We start from the raw sequence: 18,577 nt of genomic DNA on the forward strand, positions 1-18,577 counted from the left end.
CTGATTTCTCAGCAGAAATTCTACAAGCCAGAAGGGAGTGGCATGATATACTTAAAGTGAAGAAAGGGAAGAACCTACAACAAAGATTACTCTACCCAGCAAGGATCTCATTCAGATTCGATGGAGGAAACAAAAGCTTTACAGACAAGCAAAAGCTAAGAGAATTTAGCACCACCAAACCAACACCAAACCAGCTCCAAACAAATGCTAAAGGAACTTCTCTAAGTGCGAAACACAAGAAAAGAAAAAGACTACAAAAACAAACCCAAAACAATTAAGAAAATGGTCATAGGAACATACATATCAATAATTACCTTAAACGTGAATGGATTAAATGCTCCAGCCAAAAGACACAAGCTTGCTGAATGGATACAAAAACAAGATCCATATATATGCTGTCTACAAGAGACCCACTTCAGACCTAGGGACACATACAGACTGAAAGTGAGAGGATGGAAAAAGATATTCCATGCAAATGGAAATCAAAAGAAAGCTGGAGTAGCAATACCCATATCAGATAAAATAGACTTTAAAATAAAGAATGTTACAAGAGACAAGGAAGGACACTACATAATGATCAACAGATCAATCCAAGAAGAATCTATAACAATTATAAATATATATGCAGCCAACATAGGAAGACCTCAATACATAAGGCAACTGCTAACAGCTATAAAAGAGGAAATTGACAGTAACACAATAATAGTGGAGGACTTTAACATCTCACTTATACCAATGGACAGATCATCCAAAATGAAAATAAATAAGGAAACACAAGATTTAAATGACACAATAGACCACAGAGATTTAATTGATATATATAGGACATTCCATCCAAAAACAGCAGATTACACTTTCTTCTCAAGTGTGCATGGAACATTCTCCAGGACAGATCACATCTTGGGTCACAAATCAAGCCTCAGTAAATTTAAGAAAATTGAAATCATATCAAGCCTCTTTTTGACCACAACACTAGGAGATTAGAAATCAATTACAGGGAAAAAAATGTAAAAAACACAAACACATGGAGGCTAAACAATACATTACTAAATAACCAAGAGATCACTGAAGAAATCAAAAAATACCTAGAGACAAATGACGATGAAAACACGACGATCCAAAACTTATGGGATGCAGCAAAAGCAGTTCTAAGATGGAAGTTTATAGCTATAGAAGACTACCTCAAGAAATAAGAAAAATCTCAAATAAACAATCTAACCTTACACCTGAAGGAAGTAGAGAAAGAAGAACAAAATGCAAAGTTAGCAGAAGGAAAGAAATCATAAAGATCAGAGCAGAAATAAATGAAATGGAAACAAAGAAAACAATAGCAAAGATCAATAAAACTAAAAGCTGGTTCTTTGAGAAGATAAACAAAATTGATAAACCATTAGCCAGACTCATCAAGAAAAAGAGGGAGAGGACTCAAATCCATAAAATTAGAAATGAAAACGGAAAAGTTACAACAGACACCACACAAATACAAAGCATCCTAAGAGACTATTACAAGCAACTATATGCCAATAAAATGGACAACCTGGAAGAAATGACCAAATTCTTAGAAAGGTATAACCTTCCAAGACTGAACCAGGAAGAAATAGAAAATATGAACAGACTAATCACAAGTAATGAAATCGAAACTGTGATTAAAAATCTTCCAAAAGGGCTTCCCTGGTGGTGCAGTGGTTGAGAGTCCGCCTGCTGATGCAGGGGACACGGGTTTGTGCCCTGGTCCGGGAAGATCCCACATGCCGCGGAGTGGCTGGGCCCGTGAGCCATGGATGCTGAGCCTGTGCGTCCGGAGCCTGTGCTCCACAATGGGAGAGGCCACAACAGTGAGAGGTCCGTGTACCGCAAAAAAAAAAAAAAAAGAAAAAATCTTCCAACAAACAAAAGTCCAGGACCAGATGGCTTCACTGGTGAATTCTATCAAACATTTAGAGAAGAGCTAACAACCATCCTTCTCAAACTCTTCCAAAAAATTGCAGAGGAAGGAGCACTCCCAAACTCATTCTATGAGGCCACCACCACCCTGATATCAAAACCAGAAAAAGATACTACAAAAAAGAAAAAATTACAGACCAATATCACTGATGACTATAGATGCAAAAATCCTCAACAAAATACTAGCAAACAGAATCCAAGAACACATTAAAAGGATCATACACCATGATCAAGTGGGATTTATCCCAGGATTGCAAGGATTCTTCAATATATGCAAATCAACCAATGTGATATACCAAATTAACAAACTGAAGAATAAAAACCATATGATCATCTCAATGGATGCAAAAAAACTTTTGACAAAATTCAACACCCATTTATGATAAAAACTCTCCAGAAAGTGGGCAGAGAGGGAACCTACCTTTACATACTAAAGGCCATATATGACGAACCCACAGCAAACATCATTCTCAATGGTGAAAAACTGAAAGCATTTCCTCTAAGATCAGGAGCAAGACAAGGATATACACTCTCACTACTATTATTCAACATAGTTTTGGCAGTCCTAGCCACAGCAATCAGACAAGAAAAAGAAATAAAAGGAATACAAATTGGAAAAGAAGTAAAACTGTCACTCTTTGTCGATGACATGATACTATACATAGAGAATACTAAATATGCCACCAGAAAACTACTAGAGCTAATCAATGAATTTGGTAAAGTTGAAGGTTACAAAATTAATGCCCAGAAGTCTCTTGCATTCCTATACACTAATGATGAAAAATCTGAGAGAGAAATTAAGGAAACACTCCCATTTACCATTGCAACAAAAAGAGTAAAATACCTAGGAATAAACCTGCCTAGGGAGAAAAAAGACCTGTATGCAGAAAACTATAAGACATTGATTAAAGAAATTAAAGGTGATACCAACAGATGGAGAGATATACCATGTTCTTGGATGGAAGAATCAATACTGTGAAAATGACTATACTACCCAAAGCATTCTACAGATTCAATGCAATCCCTATCAAACTACCAATGGCATTTTTCATGGAACTAGAACAAAAAATCTTAAAATTTGTGTGGAGACACAAGAGACCCTGAATAGCCAAAGCAGTCTTGAGGGAAAAAAATGGAGCTGGAGGAATCAGACTCCCTGACTTTAGACTATACTACAAAGCTACAGTAATCAAGACAATATGGTACTGGCACAAAAACAGAAACATAGATCAATGGAACAAGATAGAAAGTCCAGAGATAAACACATGCACCTATGGTCAACTAATCTATGACAAAGGAGGCAGGATATACAATGGAGAAAAGACAGTCTCTTCAATAAGTGGTGCTGGGAAAACTGGACAGCTACATGTAAAAGAATGAAATTAGAACACTCCCTAACACCATACACAAAAATAAACTCAAAATGGATTAGAGACCTAAATGTAAGACCATACACTATAAAACTCTTAGAGGAAAACATAGGAAGAACACTCTTTGACATAAATCACAGCAAGATTTTTCATCCACCTCTTAGAGTAATGGAAATAAAAACAAAAATAAACAAATGGGACCTAATGAAACTTAAAAGCTTTTGCACAGCAAAGGAAACCATTAACAAGACAAAAAGACAACCCTCAGAATGGGAGAAAATATTTGCAAACAAATCAATGGACAAAGGATTAATCTCCAAAATATATACAGCTCATGCAGCTCAATATTAATAAAACAAACAACCCAATCCAAAAATGGGCAGAAGACCTAAATAGACATATCTCCAAAGAAGACATACAGATGGCCAAGAAGCACATGAAAAGCTGCTCAACATCACTAATTATTAGAGAAATGCAAATCAATATTACAATGAGGTATCACTTCACACCAGTTAGAATGGGCATCACCAGAAAATCTACAAACAACAAATGCTAGAGAGGGTATGGAGAAAAGGGAACCCTCTTGCACTGTTTGTGGGAATGTAAATTGATACAGCCACTATGGAGAACAGTATGGAGGTTCCTTAAAAAACTGAAAATAAAATTACCATATGATCCAGCAATCCCACTACTGGACATATACCCAGAGAAAAGCATAATTCAAAAAGACACATGCACCCCAATGTTTATTGCAGCTCTATTTACAATAGCCAGGTCATGGAAGCAACCTAAATGCCCATTGACAGACGAATGGATAAAGAAGTTGTGGTACATATATACAATGGAATATTACTCAGCCATAAAAAGGAACGAAATTGGGTCATTTGTTGAGATGTGGATGGATCTAGAGACTGTCATACAGAGTGAAGTAAGTCAGAAAGAGAAAAACAAATATCATATATTAACGCATATATGTGGAACCTAGAAAAATGGTACAGATGAACCAGTTTGCAGGGCAGAAATTGAGACACAGATGTAGAGAACAAACGTATGGACACCAAGGGGGGAAAGCGGCTGGGGGGATGGTGTGTGGTGGTGGGATGAATTGGGAGATTGGGATTGACATGTATACACTGATGTGTATAAAATTGATGACTAATAAGAACCTACTGTATAAAAAAATAAATAAAATAGAATTCAAAAATTAAAAAAAAAAGGCTGAATACATAAAAAAAAAAAAAAAAAGGAGTAAAAGGAAAATCTGCCCCCTGGGTCCAAGAACCTTCACCAGCCAGATGCCCTAAAAATGCAGAGAAATGACATTTGGCTGAGAAGGTGAGGTATTTTGGGTAGAAGGTGGCGGCCAGTCATGAAAGGAGGCTTCTGTCTTGGCACCAAAGCCTTCAGACATCTTTCGTCATCCTGTGGTGAGAGGGCACTCATCCTGCCCTGCCTTCCTAAGCTGTGTTCACTGGACATCACTGAAAACTTTTCCAGGACCCATGATTAATCTCCTGACCGTCAACTGCAGTTCCGTGCCTTATCCTATGATATCATGAGGTGACTAAAGCCTGCTGTGCCATTTGTCCCTGAACTCAATGGCCTCAGAATGTTCTCCTTTCAGAGTATTCATTTTTCTTTTTAGCAAATTTATTTTTGTCACTTTGTTTCGTATAGGCTATTACAGAGTACTGAAAAGCAATTATGTTCCCCAGTAAGTTCTTGGCTGGGAAAGGGAAAAGTCCGGGCACTACCCAGAGTTGATGGCTGAGATCTTGGAAGAGGAGCCAGGGCCCAAGGAAACTGCACAGAATATCTTCCGAAAGGGAGAACAGCAGCTTGTGGATAATCGAGGGTTTGCTCTCTTGTGCAACTGTCTGGGGCTGGAATGCAGCTTACTGGTAGGTAGGAAGGCACTTGGCGCTGCTTTACCTTCCAAGCCAGAGGCTATCTGCGCAGTGATTCTCCCAGGAGCTCCTTGTGACAACAGCACAAGGCCAAGAGCACCCTCCCTGGTGCTGCCTGCCCCCTTCTCGGGTCTGAGGCTTACCTTTTGTGCCCTGCGTTTATCAGCTCTCTGATTCTGGTGGTAAATCCGGCTGAAGTTGGAAACGATCACAGGGACCGGCAGGGCAATGACGAGGACACCGCTCAGGGAACAGATGGAGCCGAAGATCTTCCCTGCGATCGTCTTGGGCACCATGTCTCCATATCTGAGAGACAGAAAGAGAAATGGGTGTAAGGAAGAAGGGCCATTTGGGAAACAAGTCAGGCTTCCGGGCCAATCATTCACTCCTTCACTCAACAATTGTTTAGAGTGCCTACTGTGTGCCAGGTACTGTGATAGGACCCAGGAGTGAACAAAATAGACAAGATCCTTATGTTCACGGAGCCAACATCCTACCAGGGGAAGACGGTGAAGTGAATATATAAAAACATTGTGACTTCTGGCTATTTCTATGAAGAGAACAGAGATGGGTGCTGTGCCAGGTTGGGGGAGTGTGGTCAGGAAAGGCCTCTCTGAGGAGGTAACATTTAAGCTAAGATTTGAAGGTAAAGAATCCAGCCAGGCAACAGCCTTGGGGAAGAGTGTGCCAGGTAGCAGGAACAGAAAGGACGGAGGCCCTGAGGTAGGAAGGGGTTCGGCCTGTTCTAGGAACAGTGAAAGGGCTAGCGGGGCTGGCGCACAGGACGGGTGGCGGGTTCTACAAGAGGAAACTGAGGCGGCAGGTGGGGGGCCAGACCATGCGGGGTCTAGTGGGCCACGACGAGGAGCGTGGGTTTCATCCAAGTGCAAAGAGGAGCCGTAGATGATTTTGAAGCAGAAGAAGAACACAATTTCATTTTTGATAACAAAATGATGAATAATAAACCGCCTTCTATTCATGTGGAGGTTTATAATTTCCAAAACACTTTTACACATTTGCCTCACATAAGCTCCATGAACCCTGTGAGCTTGGAACCCCGATCCCCACTGTACAGATGAAGGAACCGAGGCTCAGAGGCATGAAGTGGGTTGTCCATGTTTGGGTACGCCTGGGAGTAAAACACACTCCTCTTACTCTCATCTCTTTTCTACTAGCCATGCTGTCTTAGAGGGGACCATGAGCTCCAAATCGCAGCCCCTTAAGCCGTGAAGCCACTTTGGGACAGTGCCGGCTACTCTCAGAGCTCAGAGAAACTTCACACCTTGGCAACTGCCCCCTGGGACCAGCCTGCCCTGGTTCCTGCTCAGCCCCAGGTAAGCAGGCCAGAGCCTCTCTCCTCCAATCAATAAGATATGCTCCACAGCGTTAAGTGTTTAGCCTCTTCTTTATTGAGATAATTTAAAGGCCAAGTTAAGAAAAGCTGTGATGACTCCTTTGGCCAAAGCCAGAAACACCATCTCCCCCGCCTCTGTGCCCTCTGGGTGTCTGGAGCAGAAACTGGCTTAGGGCGACCAGGAATTGTTGCTACTGAAATTGTCAGGCTCCAAGTCACTTGTCCTGAGGGGCCCAGGTGTCCTGGGGTCCAGAGAGGCTGTGGAAAGGGATGGGGGAGCCATTTCAGAACTATGAAGTCCTCACCTCCTAACACTGAGGGCTTTGTGGAGGATGTGCAGTGATTGACACATACTTGGCGAGTGGATGAATGATCTCATTTAAGCCTCTCAACACCCTATGAAGTTGGCTCCTGTTTTGAGGACCATCTTCCTTCTCCTTGTGTCCAGGCCCTTTGTTCTGGCTCAAGCTGTCTCAGTCACACCACTGACAGTAAGGCCTGCGAGAGCTCCTTCTGGGAACTTTGATGCTAGGTTTGCCTTCTCTGCCATGATGCTCAGGAGGGGCTTCCGGTGAAGTGGTCGAGAATTCGGCTTCCGAAGTTGGACAATATGGGTTCAAGACTCACGCAGCTCCACCCTAAAATAACTGTGACCTTTAGGCCTCAGTTTCTTTGTCTCGAAAACGAAGATAATAAGAGTAACCTAGGTCATAATCCTATTGTGACGTATACAGCTCTACAAACAATAAATACTATTACTTTTACCTAGACAGTCTGCAAACCATGGTCTCTGTTGCCGAGAAGCTGATTATTCCAAGTTCAAATCATCCCAGTGATGAAGAAAAGGGGGCTGCCCTGGAAGTGAATCATGTTAGCTGGGGTTTTCAGATGACATGATTGAAAGGTGGACATTGGGTACGTGACCGTAGGTGAAAACAAAGTGTGGCGGGAGTATGTAAGAATAGCGTCAGGAAGGCTACATTTCAGTGACTGAGGTGGTGAAAAATGCTAAGGACAACAGGAATGTTGTTTCATCCACTGGAAGGAAAGCTGTGCCTTCTGCTAGGCAGATGGTCTGCTGGAAACAGTTGACAGAGAGAAAGCTGAACAACGCATCTCCCATGCGCTCTCTGCCTTCTCCACGGAGAAGAGCACGCTTTATCTTGGGAAGGCCAGGACAAATGTGGAAAAACAAAGATCCAGAGCTTAAGGGAGGGGAGGGGAGAGCAGGTGAGTGGCCAGCTGTCTTCAGTGGATTCCCATCACAGGCCCACCTGGATCCTACCCCAGGAGACAGGAGGAATGTGCAGATGGCATATTATAGAACCACTTCCCATGACGGCTGGGAAATCATGATGCAGCAGAGAAATATCAGGAGACTAGATGGAAAACTACCGTATCAATATATTTAAAGAAAAGGAAAGGAGGCCTGAGGAACCACAGACCAGCAGGCTTGGCCTCCATCAATTCTGCCATTCAGTTGCGGGCAGAATTTGAGAGTGGATCGTGAAGCGGACAGCGTGAGAACACTTGGAAAATAAGCTGCACTGGTTCATTAAACACATCTTGCCAGATGACCCTTATTTCCTGTTTGGAGAGGGTTAACTGGCTGGTGGATCAGGAGACCGCTACAGACCTACTGCATCATCGTTGCAGCAAGGTGTGTGCTTGCCCCCGTTCTCTGTACCCTGGACAAGCTGGAGGAATGTGGAGGGGACTGCAGTGTGGCTGGCAGGGGCTGAACAGCCATCTCGAGTCTTCCGGCCCTTCTCAAAGATAAACAGAAATGGTCCCAGGACAGCAAAGGAAGTTCCTGGTTTTCATGTTAGAAGGATCTCCTTCAATGAAAGAGTAAATGAGCAAACGAAATAAAGAAGGGATCTAAAGTTAGGTCTCCAGTGGTGCATTTCAGAATTTTTTTAACAACTCATGTAAGGCCAGAAGGAGGCAGTGTGGCCTAATGATTGAGAGAGGAATCAGATCTGGGTTGAACCCGAGTCCAACGTTACTTACTAAATAGTTAAGTGTCCTTAGGGAAGTTATGTAACCTGAGCCTCTACCAATATAAATGGGTTTTACAAACCTAACTTACAAGGTTGTTGTGATAATTAATGAGATAATTCAGAAGCACCACTTGATGCTGTATCTGGGTAAATGTAAATTCTCTACAAAAATAGCCAGTGTGGTAGGCATCGATTGTTTTGTCTGCTAATAACCTACACCCTCCTAGGAACCGAACCCCTCCCCTCCCCATTACAACATAAACTCTGTCCAGAGGCGCTGGGTCTCAGAGGAGCTGCCCTATTCTTAACAAGCTTTCCCCGACGCCTCTGCTCCAACTGGCCACAGGTAGTAAATTCAGAATAGGCATCTGACTCAAGCTGGGTCAATGAGTTCTTTCCTGGATTTGTTTTTAAACAGCTTTATGGAGATACAATTTAAATACCATAAAATTCATCCACTTAAATCGTAAAATTCAATGGTTCTTAGTGTATTTACAAAGTTGTTTTACCATCACCGGAGTCTAACTTAGAGCATTGTCATCACCCCCAGTAGAAACCTAGCACCCATGAACAGTCAGTGACCATTGTACACCTCACCCTTCAGCCCTAGGCAACCACTAATCTACTTTCTGTCTCTATGGATTTCCTTCTTTTGGACATTTAATATAAATGGAATCATACAGTATGTGGCCCCTTGCGCCCGACTTCTTTCACTTAGCATAACGTGCTAAGGGTTCAAGGTTCGCCCATGTTGTAGCATGTATCAGTACTTCATTCCCTTCTTATGGCTGACTAATATCTCATCGTATGGACAGACCACATTTTGTTCACTCATTCATCAGTTGAGAGACATTTGGATTGGTTCTACTTTTTGGCTATTATGAATAAACTCCGCTATGAAAATTTGTGTACAAATTTTGGTGGGGATATATGTTTTCATTTCTCTGGGACTCATGTGGTAACTCTATGTTTACCAGTTTGAGGAACTGGTGAACTGTTTTCTAAAGTGGCTGTGTCACTTTACAATCCCACTAGCTATAAATTAGGGTTCCAATTTCTCCATATCTTCACCAACACTTGTTACCATTTGTCTTTTGATCCCAGCTGTCCTAGTGGGTGTGACATGGTATCTCATTGTGTGTTTTATTTGTTTTTGTTTTTTGTTTTTGCGGCATGTGGGCCTCTCACTCTTGCGGCCTCTCCCGTTGCGGAGCACAGGCTCCGGACGCGCAAGCTCAGAGGCCATGGCTCACGGGCCCAGCCGCTCCGTGGCATGTGGGATCCTCCCGGACTGGGGCACGAACCCGTGTCCCCTGCATCGTCAGGCGGACTCTCAACCACTGCACCACCAGGGAAGCCCTCTGTTGGTTTTTTTTAACATGTTTTTAAAAACTGAAGTATAGTTAATTTAGAATGTTGTGTGAATTTCAGGTGTACAGCAAAGTGATTCAGTTATATATATAATATATATTATATTTAATATGTATATTATTTTTCAGATTCTTTTCCCTTAAAGGTTATTACAAGATATTGAATATAGTTCCCTGTGCTATATAGTAGGTCCTTGTTGTTTATCTATTTTATATATAGTAGTGTGGATCTAATCCCAAATCCCTAAATTGTCTCTCTCCCTCCCACCTCCACTATCCCCTTTGGTAATCATAAGTTTGTCTTCTATGTCTGTGAGTCTATTTCTGTTTTGTTAATAAGTTCTTTTGTATCATTTTTTTTAGATTCTACATATAAGTGACATCATATGATATTTGTCTTTGTCTGTCTTACTTCACTTAATATGATAATTTCTGGGTCCATCTGTGTTGCTGCAAATGGCATTATTTCATTCACTTTTATGGCTGAGTAATATTTCATTGTATATATGTACCACATCTTCTTTACCCACTCATCTGTCAATGGACATTTAGGTTGCTTCCATGTCTTGGCTATTGTGAATAGTGACTGGGGTGCATGTATCTTTTTGAATTAGAATTTTCTCCAGATATATGCCCAGGAGTGGAATTGCAGGATCATATGGTAACTCTAGTTTGAATTTCTCATTGTGGGTTTGATTTGCATTTACACTGTTGGCTAATGATGTTGGTCAATTATTTTCTCCTCCCCTGGATTTTTACCCTTGAGATCAGATCAATCTCTTTCTTTCTTTTTTAAAAATTAATTAATTAATTTAATTTATTTTTTGGCTGCATTGGGTCTTCGTTGCTGGGCGCAGGCTTTCTCTAGTTGCGGCGAGCGGGGGCTACTCTTCGTTGCGGTGCGCAGGCTTCTCATTGCAGTAGCTTCTCTTGTTGCAGAGCACGGGCTCTAGGCGTGTGAGCTTCAGTAGTTGTGACATGCGAGCTCAGTAGTTGTTGCTCCCGGGCTCTAGAGTACAGGCTCAGAAGTTGTGGTGCACGGGCTTAGTTGCTCCGTGGCATGTGATATCTTCCCGGACCAGGGCTCGAACCCATGTTGCCTGCATTGGCAGGTGGATTCTTAACCACTGCGCCACCAGGGAAGTCCCAATCTCTTTCACAGAAGTGGAAACTGCAACTAATAAAGCTCTGGAGCTGTTGGCAGCCATGCTTTCTGCCACTGGGAAAAGCCAGATTGTAGCTAGAAAGGGAGCAGGCTGACAGTAGAAAGAGATGAGAGGTGAAAAGGGAAATCTGATGGAGGTTCGAGTTCCTGTCCTAATTCTTACTGATGACCAGCTTTACTTTTGACTTTCCTGTGGCTTGGTTGTGCAAGCCTTCTTTTGACTCTGCATACTAATGAATTATTGCTTTTGTTTAACCTTCTTCCATTTGGTTCCTATGACAATGACAATGATGATAACGATGGTGATGATGCTGGTGATGATGAGGCTATGACTGATTATTTTTAATCAAGCTCTTCAGATTTCTAAGTGACAGCGCTACTATGAATTGACGTCCTTTGAAGTCAAAAGGATTTTTAACAGGTTGTAATCGTGGGTGAAATCAACCAGATTAATTTTAACAAAGATAAATGACAACACCAGCATTTTGATTCAAATAATCAATGACTTGTATAGCTGATGAGAGAGACCAGCTTAAAAGCCATCCAAGTTAAAAATCACTGGGGGGAATTAAGTTTAACATAGCCACCGGTGTAACGCAGCTGCTAAAGACCTAATGCCGCCTTAGGCTGGACTGATAGGAGTACGTAGCCCAGAAAAAGGGAGTGGGTGTTCAGACTGTGCTCCTCGGTGCAGACCACTTCTAGGCCACTGTGTGGAGTTCTGGGCTCTACATATTGTATAGGATATGATTAACTGGGTCACGTCCAGAGAAGGGAGGGTGGGAGGGGGAATTGTCTGGAAATCCTCTCATAGGGGAAACTATCAAAGGGACAGGATCGTTTGGCCTAAGAAGAGGGGATGGAGAAGGGAAGCATGAAAGGGAACAATGTACTGGAGACTGTGCTAGGAACCTTGGCATCACTGGGTCTCACAAAAGCCCTGTCAAGTAGGGCTGAGGAGCCGGTCCTGAGAGGACAGCGACTTGTTCAAGGTCCTCAAGTAGTAAGAGGCGGAACTGAATGGGTTAAAACCCAGGTCAGTCTGTTTCCATTGTCCTGCTCTGTCCCTCACATCCCGCTTCTCCAGAGGAGTGGGTGGTCATGGGAGAGGGCTCAGAGGAGTCAGCTGGTGCTCACCCCCTTCTCAGCGTCTCTGCCCACTCAGTGGTAGCAGTACAGCATAGCGGGTAAGAGTGTGCACTCTGAGAGCAGACTATCTGGGGCAAGTCCTGGCTCTGCCACTTGTTAGCTGGGTGACACTTGTGCAAGTTACTTCTTTGTCCTCAGTTTCCTGGGACCGATAAAATAATAGTACCTACATCACAGAGTTGTTGTGAGGGATAAGATGAGTTACCATTTGTCAAAGGCTCAATTCTGGCACATATTAAGAACTTATTATAAACGTTTATTAAATAAATCCTAGGCCCAGACCACTGTCGTTTCTCGACTGGACTTCTGCAAAAGCCCCTTAACCAGACACGTCACTTGCATTTTTGTTTCCCTTTAATTCACAAAGAACCATAGTCTTAGAGTGCAAATCCAAGCACATCATTCCCTTGCTAAATCACTTCAATAAATGTTGGTCGAAGGTGTGAGTTAATGAAGAAAACATACCTTTTCGTAATGTTTTTGCAAAGACTAAATTCCCGTTACACGGTAAACGCTCATTAGACAGCAGCTGTTAGGATTGTAATGACTGTGATGGGCAGTGCCCTTTGTCCCACGGCCCCTCCTGGGCCCACCTGGGCAGGAATACTGAAGTGCTGGAGCTGACAGTGATTCTCTAAGTCCTCGTGGCCTCTCTGGCCTATTTTCTCCGTGGAATTTTGAGGAAGGAAAGGGGTGAGGAAAGAAAAAACAGAAAATGTCGTGGCCTAGAAAAAAAATTTTTTAAGCCATAGCCTTATTTCCTTTCTGTCTTCCTCGTTTCAGGCAAATAAGGACTCCCCTCCCCCACCTCCCATCCTGGCTCTGAGGGTGGAGAAACGTAAGGTACAAGAAAGCTTCTCCTGGAGGTGACATGCCACGTATAGGGGAGCTGTGGCGCTCAGTCCAGACCTAGGACTCACACGCAGCCCTTAACTGGGGCCAGCGTGGAGCCAGCTGTCTGCTCCTGACTGGGTGGGGCTCGGGGGCTCCCTGCTTCTCTCCCAGCACATCCTCGGTAACCCTCAGTGAAGTCTGGGCTGTGGCAAGAGCAGGGAAGCTCACCCTCCTAATATGGAAAGCTAATTAATTTGTATTAGGGCTTAGGGATAATTAAACTTTTTATCTGAACTTAAGCTGCGCAAACCACCGGCTTTGTACAATTAATTGCTGCCTTCGTTCCCTCCTCCAGGGGCTGAGAGATAAGTGCAAGCCAAGCTCCCCCGTCTGATTCTGTCTTCCTCTCAGGTAGGGGTAAGGCTGCCCAGCTGGTGGGGAGTGCATTCTTTACCGGAGGCCCGGCCACCACCCATTCGGGGTCCAGCTGCTGGGAGCTCTGACACGGAGGCACGTCCTCGATGAGTTTCTGCAGTCTCCGCCTCACTGCTACACCCACCTCTATACCCACCTTCTCCACTGAGATGCCCCTGAACTTGGCTTCCGCCTTTGCTCCTAGAACCTCCGGTGTTGGAGATGCAGATGAGGATGAAAGCTGTCCTCGTGGCTGGGGTCAGGGTGAGCAGGGGAGTTAGGGCAGCCTAGGCACCACAGCGGTTCCAGTACTCAGAACGCTGGGGCTGCCTCCTTGTCCGGGGGCAAAGGACAATGGTAGACCACCCCGGAGAACACAAAAGACACCAGCCTGGCTGATAAGTTCACCCCGTGAGGAACATCTGGTCAGCCCCTTTTCACGTCCAAATCCCTTCCTACAAAGCCGCACTGCTGTAATATTTTTTTTTTTTGAGCTCTTAAATCATGTCAGGTACTGCAAATACATGATTTGGAGGAATACATGTTCCTCCCAGCAACCCTAAGCAATAGATGCAATGATTACCTTCATTTTACAGGTGAGGAAACTGAGGCACAGAGTAATTAAGTAACTGGGCTAGCCCGCTGCAGACCCGGGACGTGGATCAAGCCTCGCAGATTTCAAAGCCCCTACACACACTACTAGTTACGACAGCCCAAAGCCATGGTCCCCGAGGAGCCAACGTGGTGGGCAGCAGTCTGGTTAAAGAGCAAGGGGGTACTTCAGAGGTGTCTGGATCTAGGGCAGCCGCCTAACCACGCCCCTGCGCTGCTGATTCTCGAGGAGGGGGACTTGGGGAATGAAATGAAAGCCGTGTGTTACTCTTCCTTCCTACAGCACGTCCCTCCTCCCCCGAAATAAAACCACCACATCTCTGATCACCACCCTACAGCTAGACACTCTCCTGGGCTCACCTGCAAAGTGAGCCCCAGCAGCGAGCCTGGAGCCCAAAGGATGGGTTGGCATTTTGGAACCTTGAGGTTCCTCTGAAGACCTTGGGGGGCTGGACCCAGAGAGGAGAGCTGAGGCTCAGAGCAGGGGACTTTATTAACCGTCACAGTGACAATTCAGGAATAGTTTATTTTTACTTAGCATCAATGTGTGCCATTCAATCTTCATAACAACCTTATGAGGTATAATCAGCCCCCTTTTTGAGATGAGGAAACCGAAGTTCTGAGAAGTTAACATGCTCAGGATCATCGGCCAATCCAAGCCAGTATTCCGAATTGGGCTTGTCTGACTGCAGAGCACCCTCTTTCTTACCGTGCTCTACTGCAGGAGGAGAGAGACGAGCCAGAGGACCTGGCTAGTCCACAGGAGAAAACAGCTTCAAGAAAATGGAGACACTTTCAAAGCGGTGTGAGCCCAGACACCCTGCTGGGAAGCCCTCAGCTGCTAAGGGAGGAGTTCTGGGTTCTGCCAGCGAAGAATCCTGGGCAAGGGGCATGTGTGACCTCTCCAGGACTTTGCTGTGGTTGGCCTGCCCTCAGGGGCACAGCTGGTCACAGCTGCAGGCTCTTGGCCACTGGGAGTCTGTGGCGATAACCTCCTTATTTTGCCAGTTGTGCTGGTTGACAAAGCTGTTCTTCTAATCCAGCCTTCTCAGAATTTAGCGTGCATCGGAATTGCGTGGAAGGCTTGTCAAAACATAGACTGCTAGGCCCCAACCTCAGACTTCTGATTGTGTAGGTCTGGAGAAGACCTGAGAATCTGCATTCTAACCAAGTACCTAAGTGACACTGATGCTGGTGAGCTGGGACCACACTTTGGGGACCACCGCTCTCAACCATCCTCTCTCCGGAGGTCGCAGATCTTCAGACGCACAGAATGTCAGAGCCAGAAAATGGTGGCAGCAACCAGACTCAGACCAGTCACTGCACCTAGGAGGAAACTGAGAGCCCAAGGTCATAAATCAGTTGAGAGCCGGCCTGATCGCTGGAGGAATGCCCCGCCCATCGTGTGTACTCCACACACACCAACCTGCATGGGCCCACAGCTTCTATCCCATCCCTCTGGATTGGTTGATTCATCAAACCCCTGCTGGGTGTCTGCCTTGTGTCTGTCACTCTGCTAGGTGCTGGGGATACAAAGCCAGATAGACATGTCCCTTGCCCTTAAGGAGCTTATGATCTCATAGGGAAGATAGACAAGCAAATCATGATGATGGTTCAGTGTCCTTACACTGCAGGAAGGTTGTACACAGGGTCCTGTGTGGGCACTAAGGAGGGACCTCTAAATCAAGCTGAGGACCTCCCAGAGGCAGTGGCACAGGCCAGTTTCCTGAACCGTAAACCAGTAGGGCTTGCCTACAATAAGGAATTACTGGAACTGTAAGGAATTACTGGCTGGAGGAAGATGAGGAAGTTAGGCTGGAGAGGTGGTCACATGAACTTTCTCCTGGGTTAATCTGAGGAATCTGAACTTTCTCCTAAAGTAAGATGATTAAATATTCATCTTTGAAAGAGCACTCTGAAGCAGAGTGGAGGATGGGTTGGATGGGGATGAAGGGAAACCAGTTAAGAGGCCGCTGCACCAGTCCAGGCAGGAAATAATGATGCCGGAACCAAGGCAATGGCAGTGGGGATGGGACGGAGGAGATAGACACGGATCATTTAGGAAGCAGAACCTGGGGGACTTGGTAAGTGACTCAGTGTGAGGGTGAAGGGAAGGGAGGGACCCCGGGGGGCACTCAGGCTTGGAGGATGGGGCAAATCCTGTGTACATCTCAGCCAAGCTCCCACCCTCCCTTGCTGTCTACACTCTGCACACTGAACTTATCTCTGCTCCCAGAGGCATCAGGCTTCTCCTTGACTTCAAGCCTTTAGCCAGGCCCTCCTCTCTCCTGGGAACTCTTTCTCTTTCCCAGGCAACAGCTACCCATCTTTCCAGATGCTGTTCAAATGTCACCTCCCTCAGGCTCTCAAGTTTCACTCATTCCTGTGTCTTTCCATCTCCATCAGACCCCTTACGCCTTTATGCCTTGCTATACCTTTCGGAATGGCTGTTTTTGCCATTGGCAAAAGTGTAATCTGAGCACAGGGCTCTCTATCTCTGCATCCCCGGAGGCTGGCATGTTGCAATGTGCACAATAGGGACTCAACACTCAGAGTGAATAAGAGAGAAAGCAGCAACTCTGGTATGTGTTCCATGGACTCCGGGACTGACTCCTGGGATCAGACTGCAGGCTCCAGGAGGGTGGAGGCTGTACCCCCCGTACCTGGAACCATGCCTGGCACATGGTAGGCACTCAGGGTATTTGCTGAATGAGTGGATGAACTATGAACAGATTAGCAGTGGAACTGCTGACCCCAGCAGATCAGACCATCAGGGAGCCCTTTGGCTGCAAAACTTCTAAATCCTGAATCAAATACACTTTTTGAGGCATTGTTGAGTTCACTCGAAGTAGGGGAAATGTAATTTACCCCTATGAAAAAGGAACAAACCACAAGGGAAAATCACAGCTGGGAGGAGGGTGCAGTAAACAGAGGAAGGGACACTGTTGCTCTGAGGGCATGTGCCAACGACAGCCCGGTAACCTGGGACCCGTCACTGGGAAGCTGAACCTTGGCCCAATGGCAAAAAGGAACTTTCTCAGAGTTTTCCACTGAAGCCAGGCCCAGCACATGGGCTGAAGTGCTCCCAAGATGGTAGTACTACCTAGCTTATGGGCAAACCCGATTTAAATCCTATCCGGAGGAAAACACCTTTAACTGGGGCCTTCGGGATTCCTACAGATTAAAATCATGTAAATGTGAGTTTGCTTAAAAAAATCACAAGGAAGCAAGCAACCATGAGTGAGAGTCAACAGAAAAAAAACAAAGAGTAGGTTTAGACTCCCCCGGCCCCAACTAAAGAACTTCAGATACTGGAATTGGTAGATGCAGAAGAGTTACATATGGAAATAATTTTTTTTTTTTTCAAAATAAAGGATGGAATCACAAAGATGAACTACAATAGACCAGTATCAGGAACCACCAAGCAGATATGAAAAAGAATCAAACGGAGCTTCTGGAACTGAAAAAGTGAAATGCTAAAATTAACTATGACTGAACATAATGCCTTAAACAGACTGGTTATCCCTAACGAGTTCAGCTTCTGGAGTAGACCTCGTCTCCTCTACCTAATCCTTAAGTACCCTCATGTTGTCACTGGGTCCAAATAGTCCTCCTCGCTGAGTCTGTTCCTATCATGACTAGTAGGAGGACAGTAAAGACCAAGGAGCGGCCTGCAGCAGCCATGTCACCAAAAGAGGTGGTCGCTGTAGTCACATCATGGTGTTGATTCCTGTAAAGACACAATGCCTTTAGCTCACACAGCTCCCGGGAAAGAGACACTAACACGGATGAAAATACAGAGGATAAGCAGACAGCAAACCGGTGCTATAACTAGACAGGAATGGTGCCAGCCACCTTCGTATAAAAACCAGGGAAGGACATGTAATCACGTTCACTACTGGTCTCCTGTCAATGAGAAAATAGTCAAATGAAAATCGGAATTTGGTTATTTCTGGTGGCATTTCCTAAATACCCAGTCAGTGGTTCCCTGCTCTCTGAGTGGGCTTGCTCCGAGCGTGTTCTGCAAGGACATTTATCCTTTGGAAGGAAGAAGTCGAGGGACCACCCTGTCCTGACTGGACCCAGCTCTGGGGACGAGCCTCATCAGACCTGGAGGGGACCCGTGCCCTGACTCAGGGTGCCTGTGGGCCGGGAGTCACCTTGGCACAGTCAAAGTACTAGCCTCAATCTATTTTTTTTGTTCTTCAGTAACTTTATTTTTATTATTATTATTATTATTTTTTTACATCTTTATTTTTACATCTTTATTGGAGTATAATTGGTTTACAATGGTGTGTTAGTTTCTGCTTTATAACAAAGTGAATCAGTTATGCATATACATATGTTCCCATATCTCTTCCCCCTAGGTTCTTCATGACATCTTTTTTTCTTAGATTCCATATATATGTGTTAGCATCCGGTATTTGTCTTTCTCTTTCTGACTTACTTCACTCT

At 44.7% G+C, this 18,577-nt stretch overlaps 1 protein-coding gene across 1 annotated transcript in view; it reads right to left on the reverse strand.

Annotated features, from left to right (window-relative positions):
- KCND3 (potassium voltage-gated channel subfamily D member 3) overlaps nucleotides 1–18,577 on the reverse strand; it is a gene marked incomplete at its 3' end in the record, with an annotated part of 231,225 nt that overhangs the window by 11,860 nt on the left and 200,788 nt on the right. Inside the window, exon 3 of the mRNA XM_079914876.1 lies at nucleotides 5,365–5,527. Coding sequence (XP_079771002.1) covers nucleotides 5,365–5,527 — 163 coding nt within the window. The remainder of the gene's footprint in view (nucleotides 1–5,364; nucleotides 5,528–18,577) is intronic.

The sequence above is a fragment of the Stenella coeruleoalba genome (genome assembly GCF_951394435.1).
Source record: "Stenella coeruleoalba genome assembly, chromosome: 1".
Taxonomy (NCBI): Eukaryota; Metazoa; Chordata; class Mammalia; order Artiodactyla; family Delphinidae; genus Stenella; species Stenella coeruleoalba.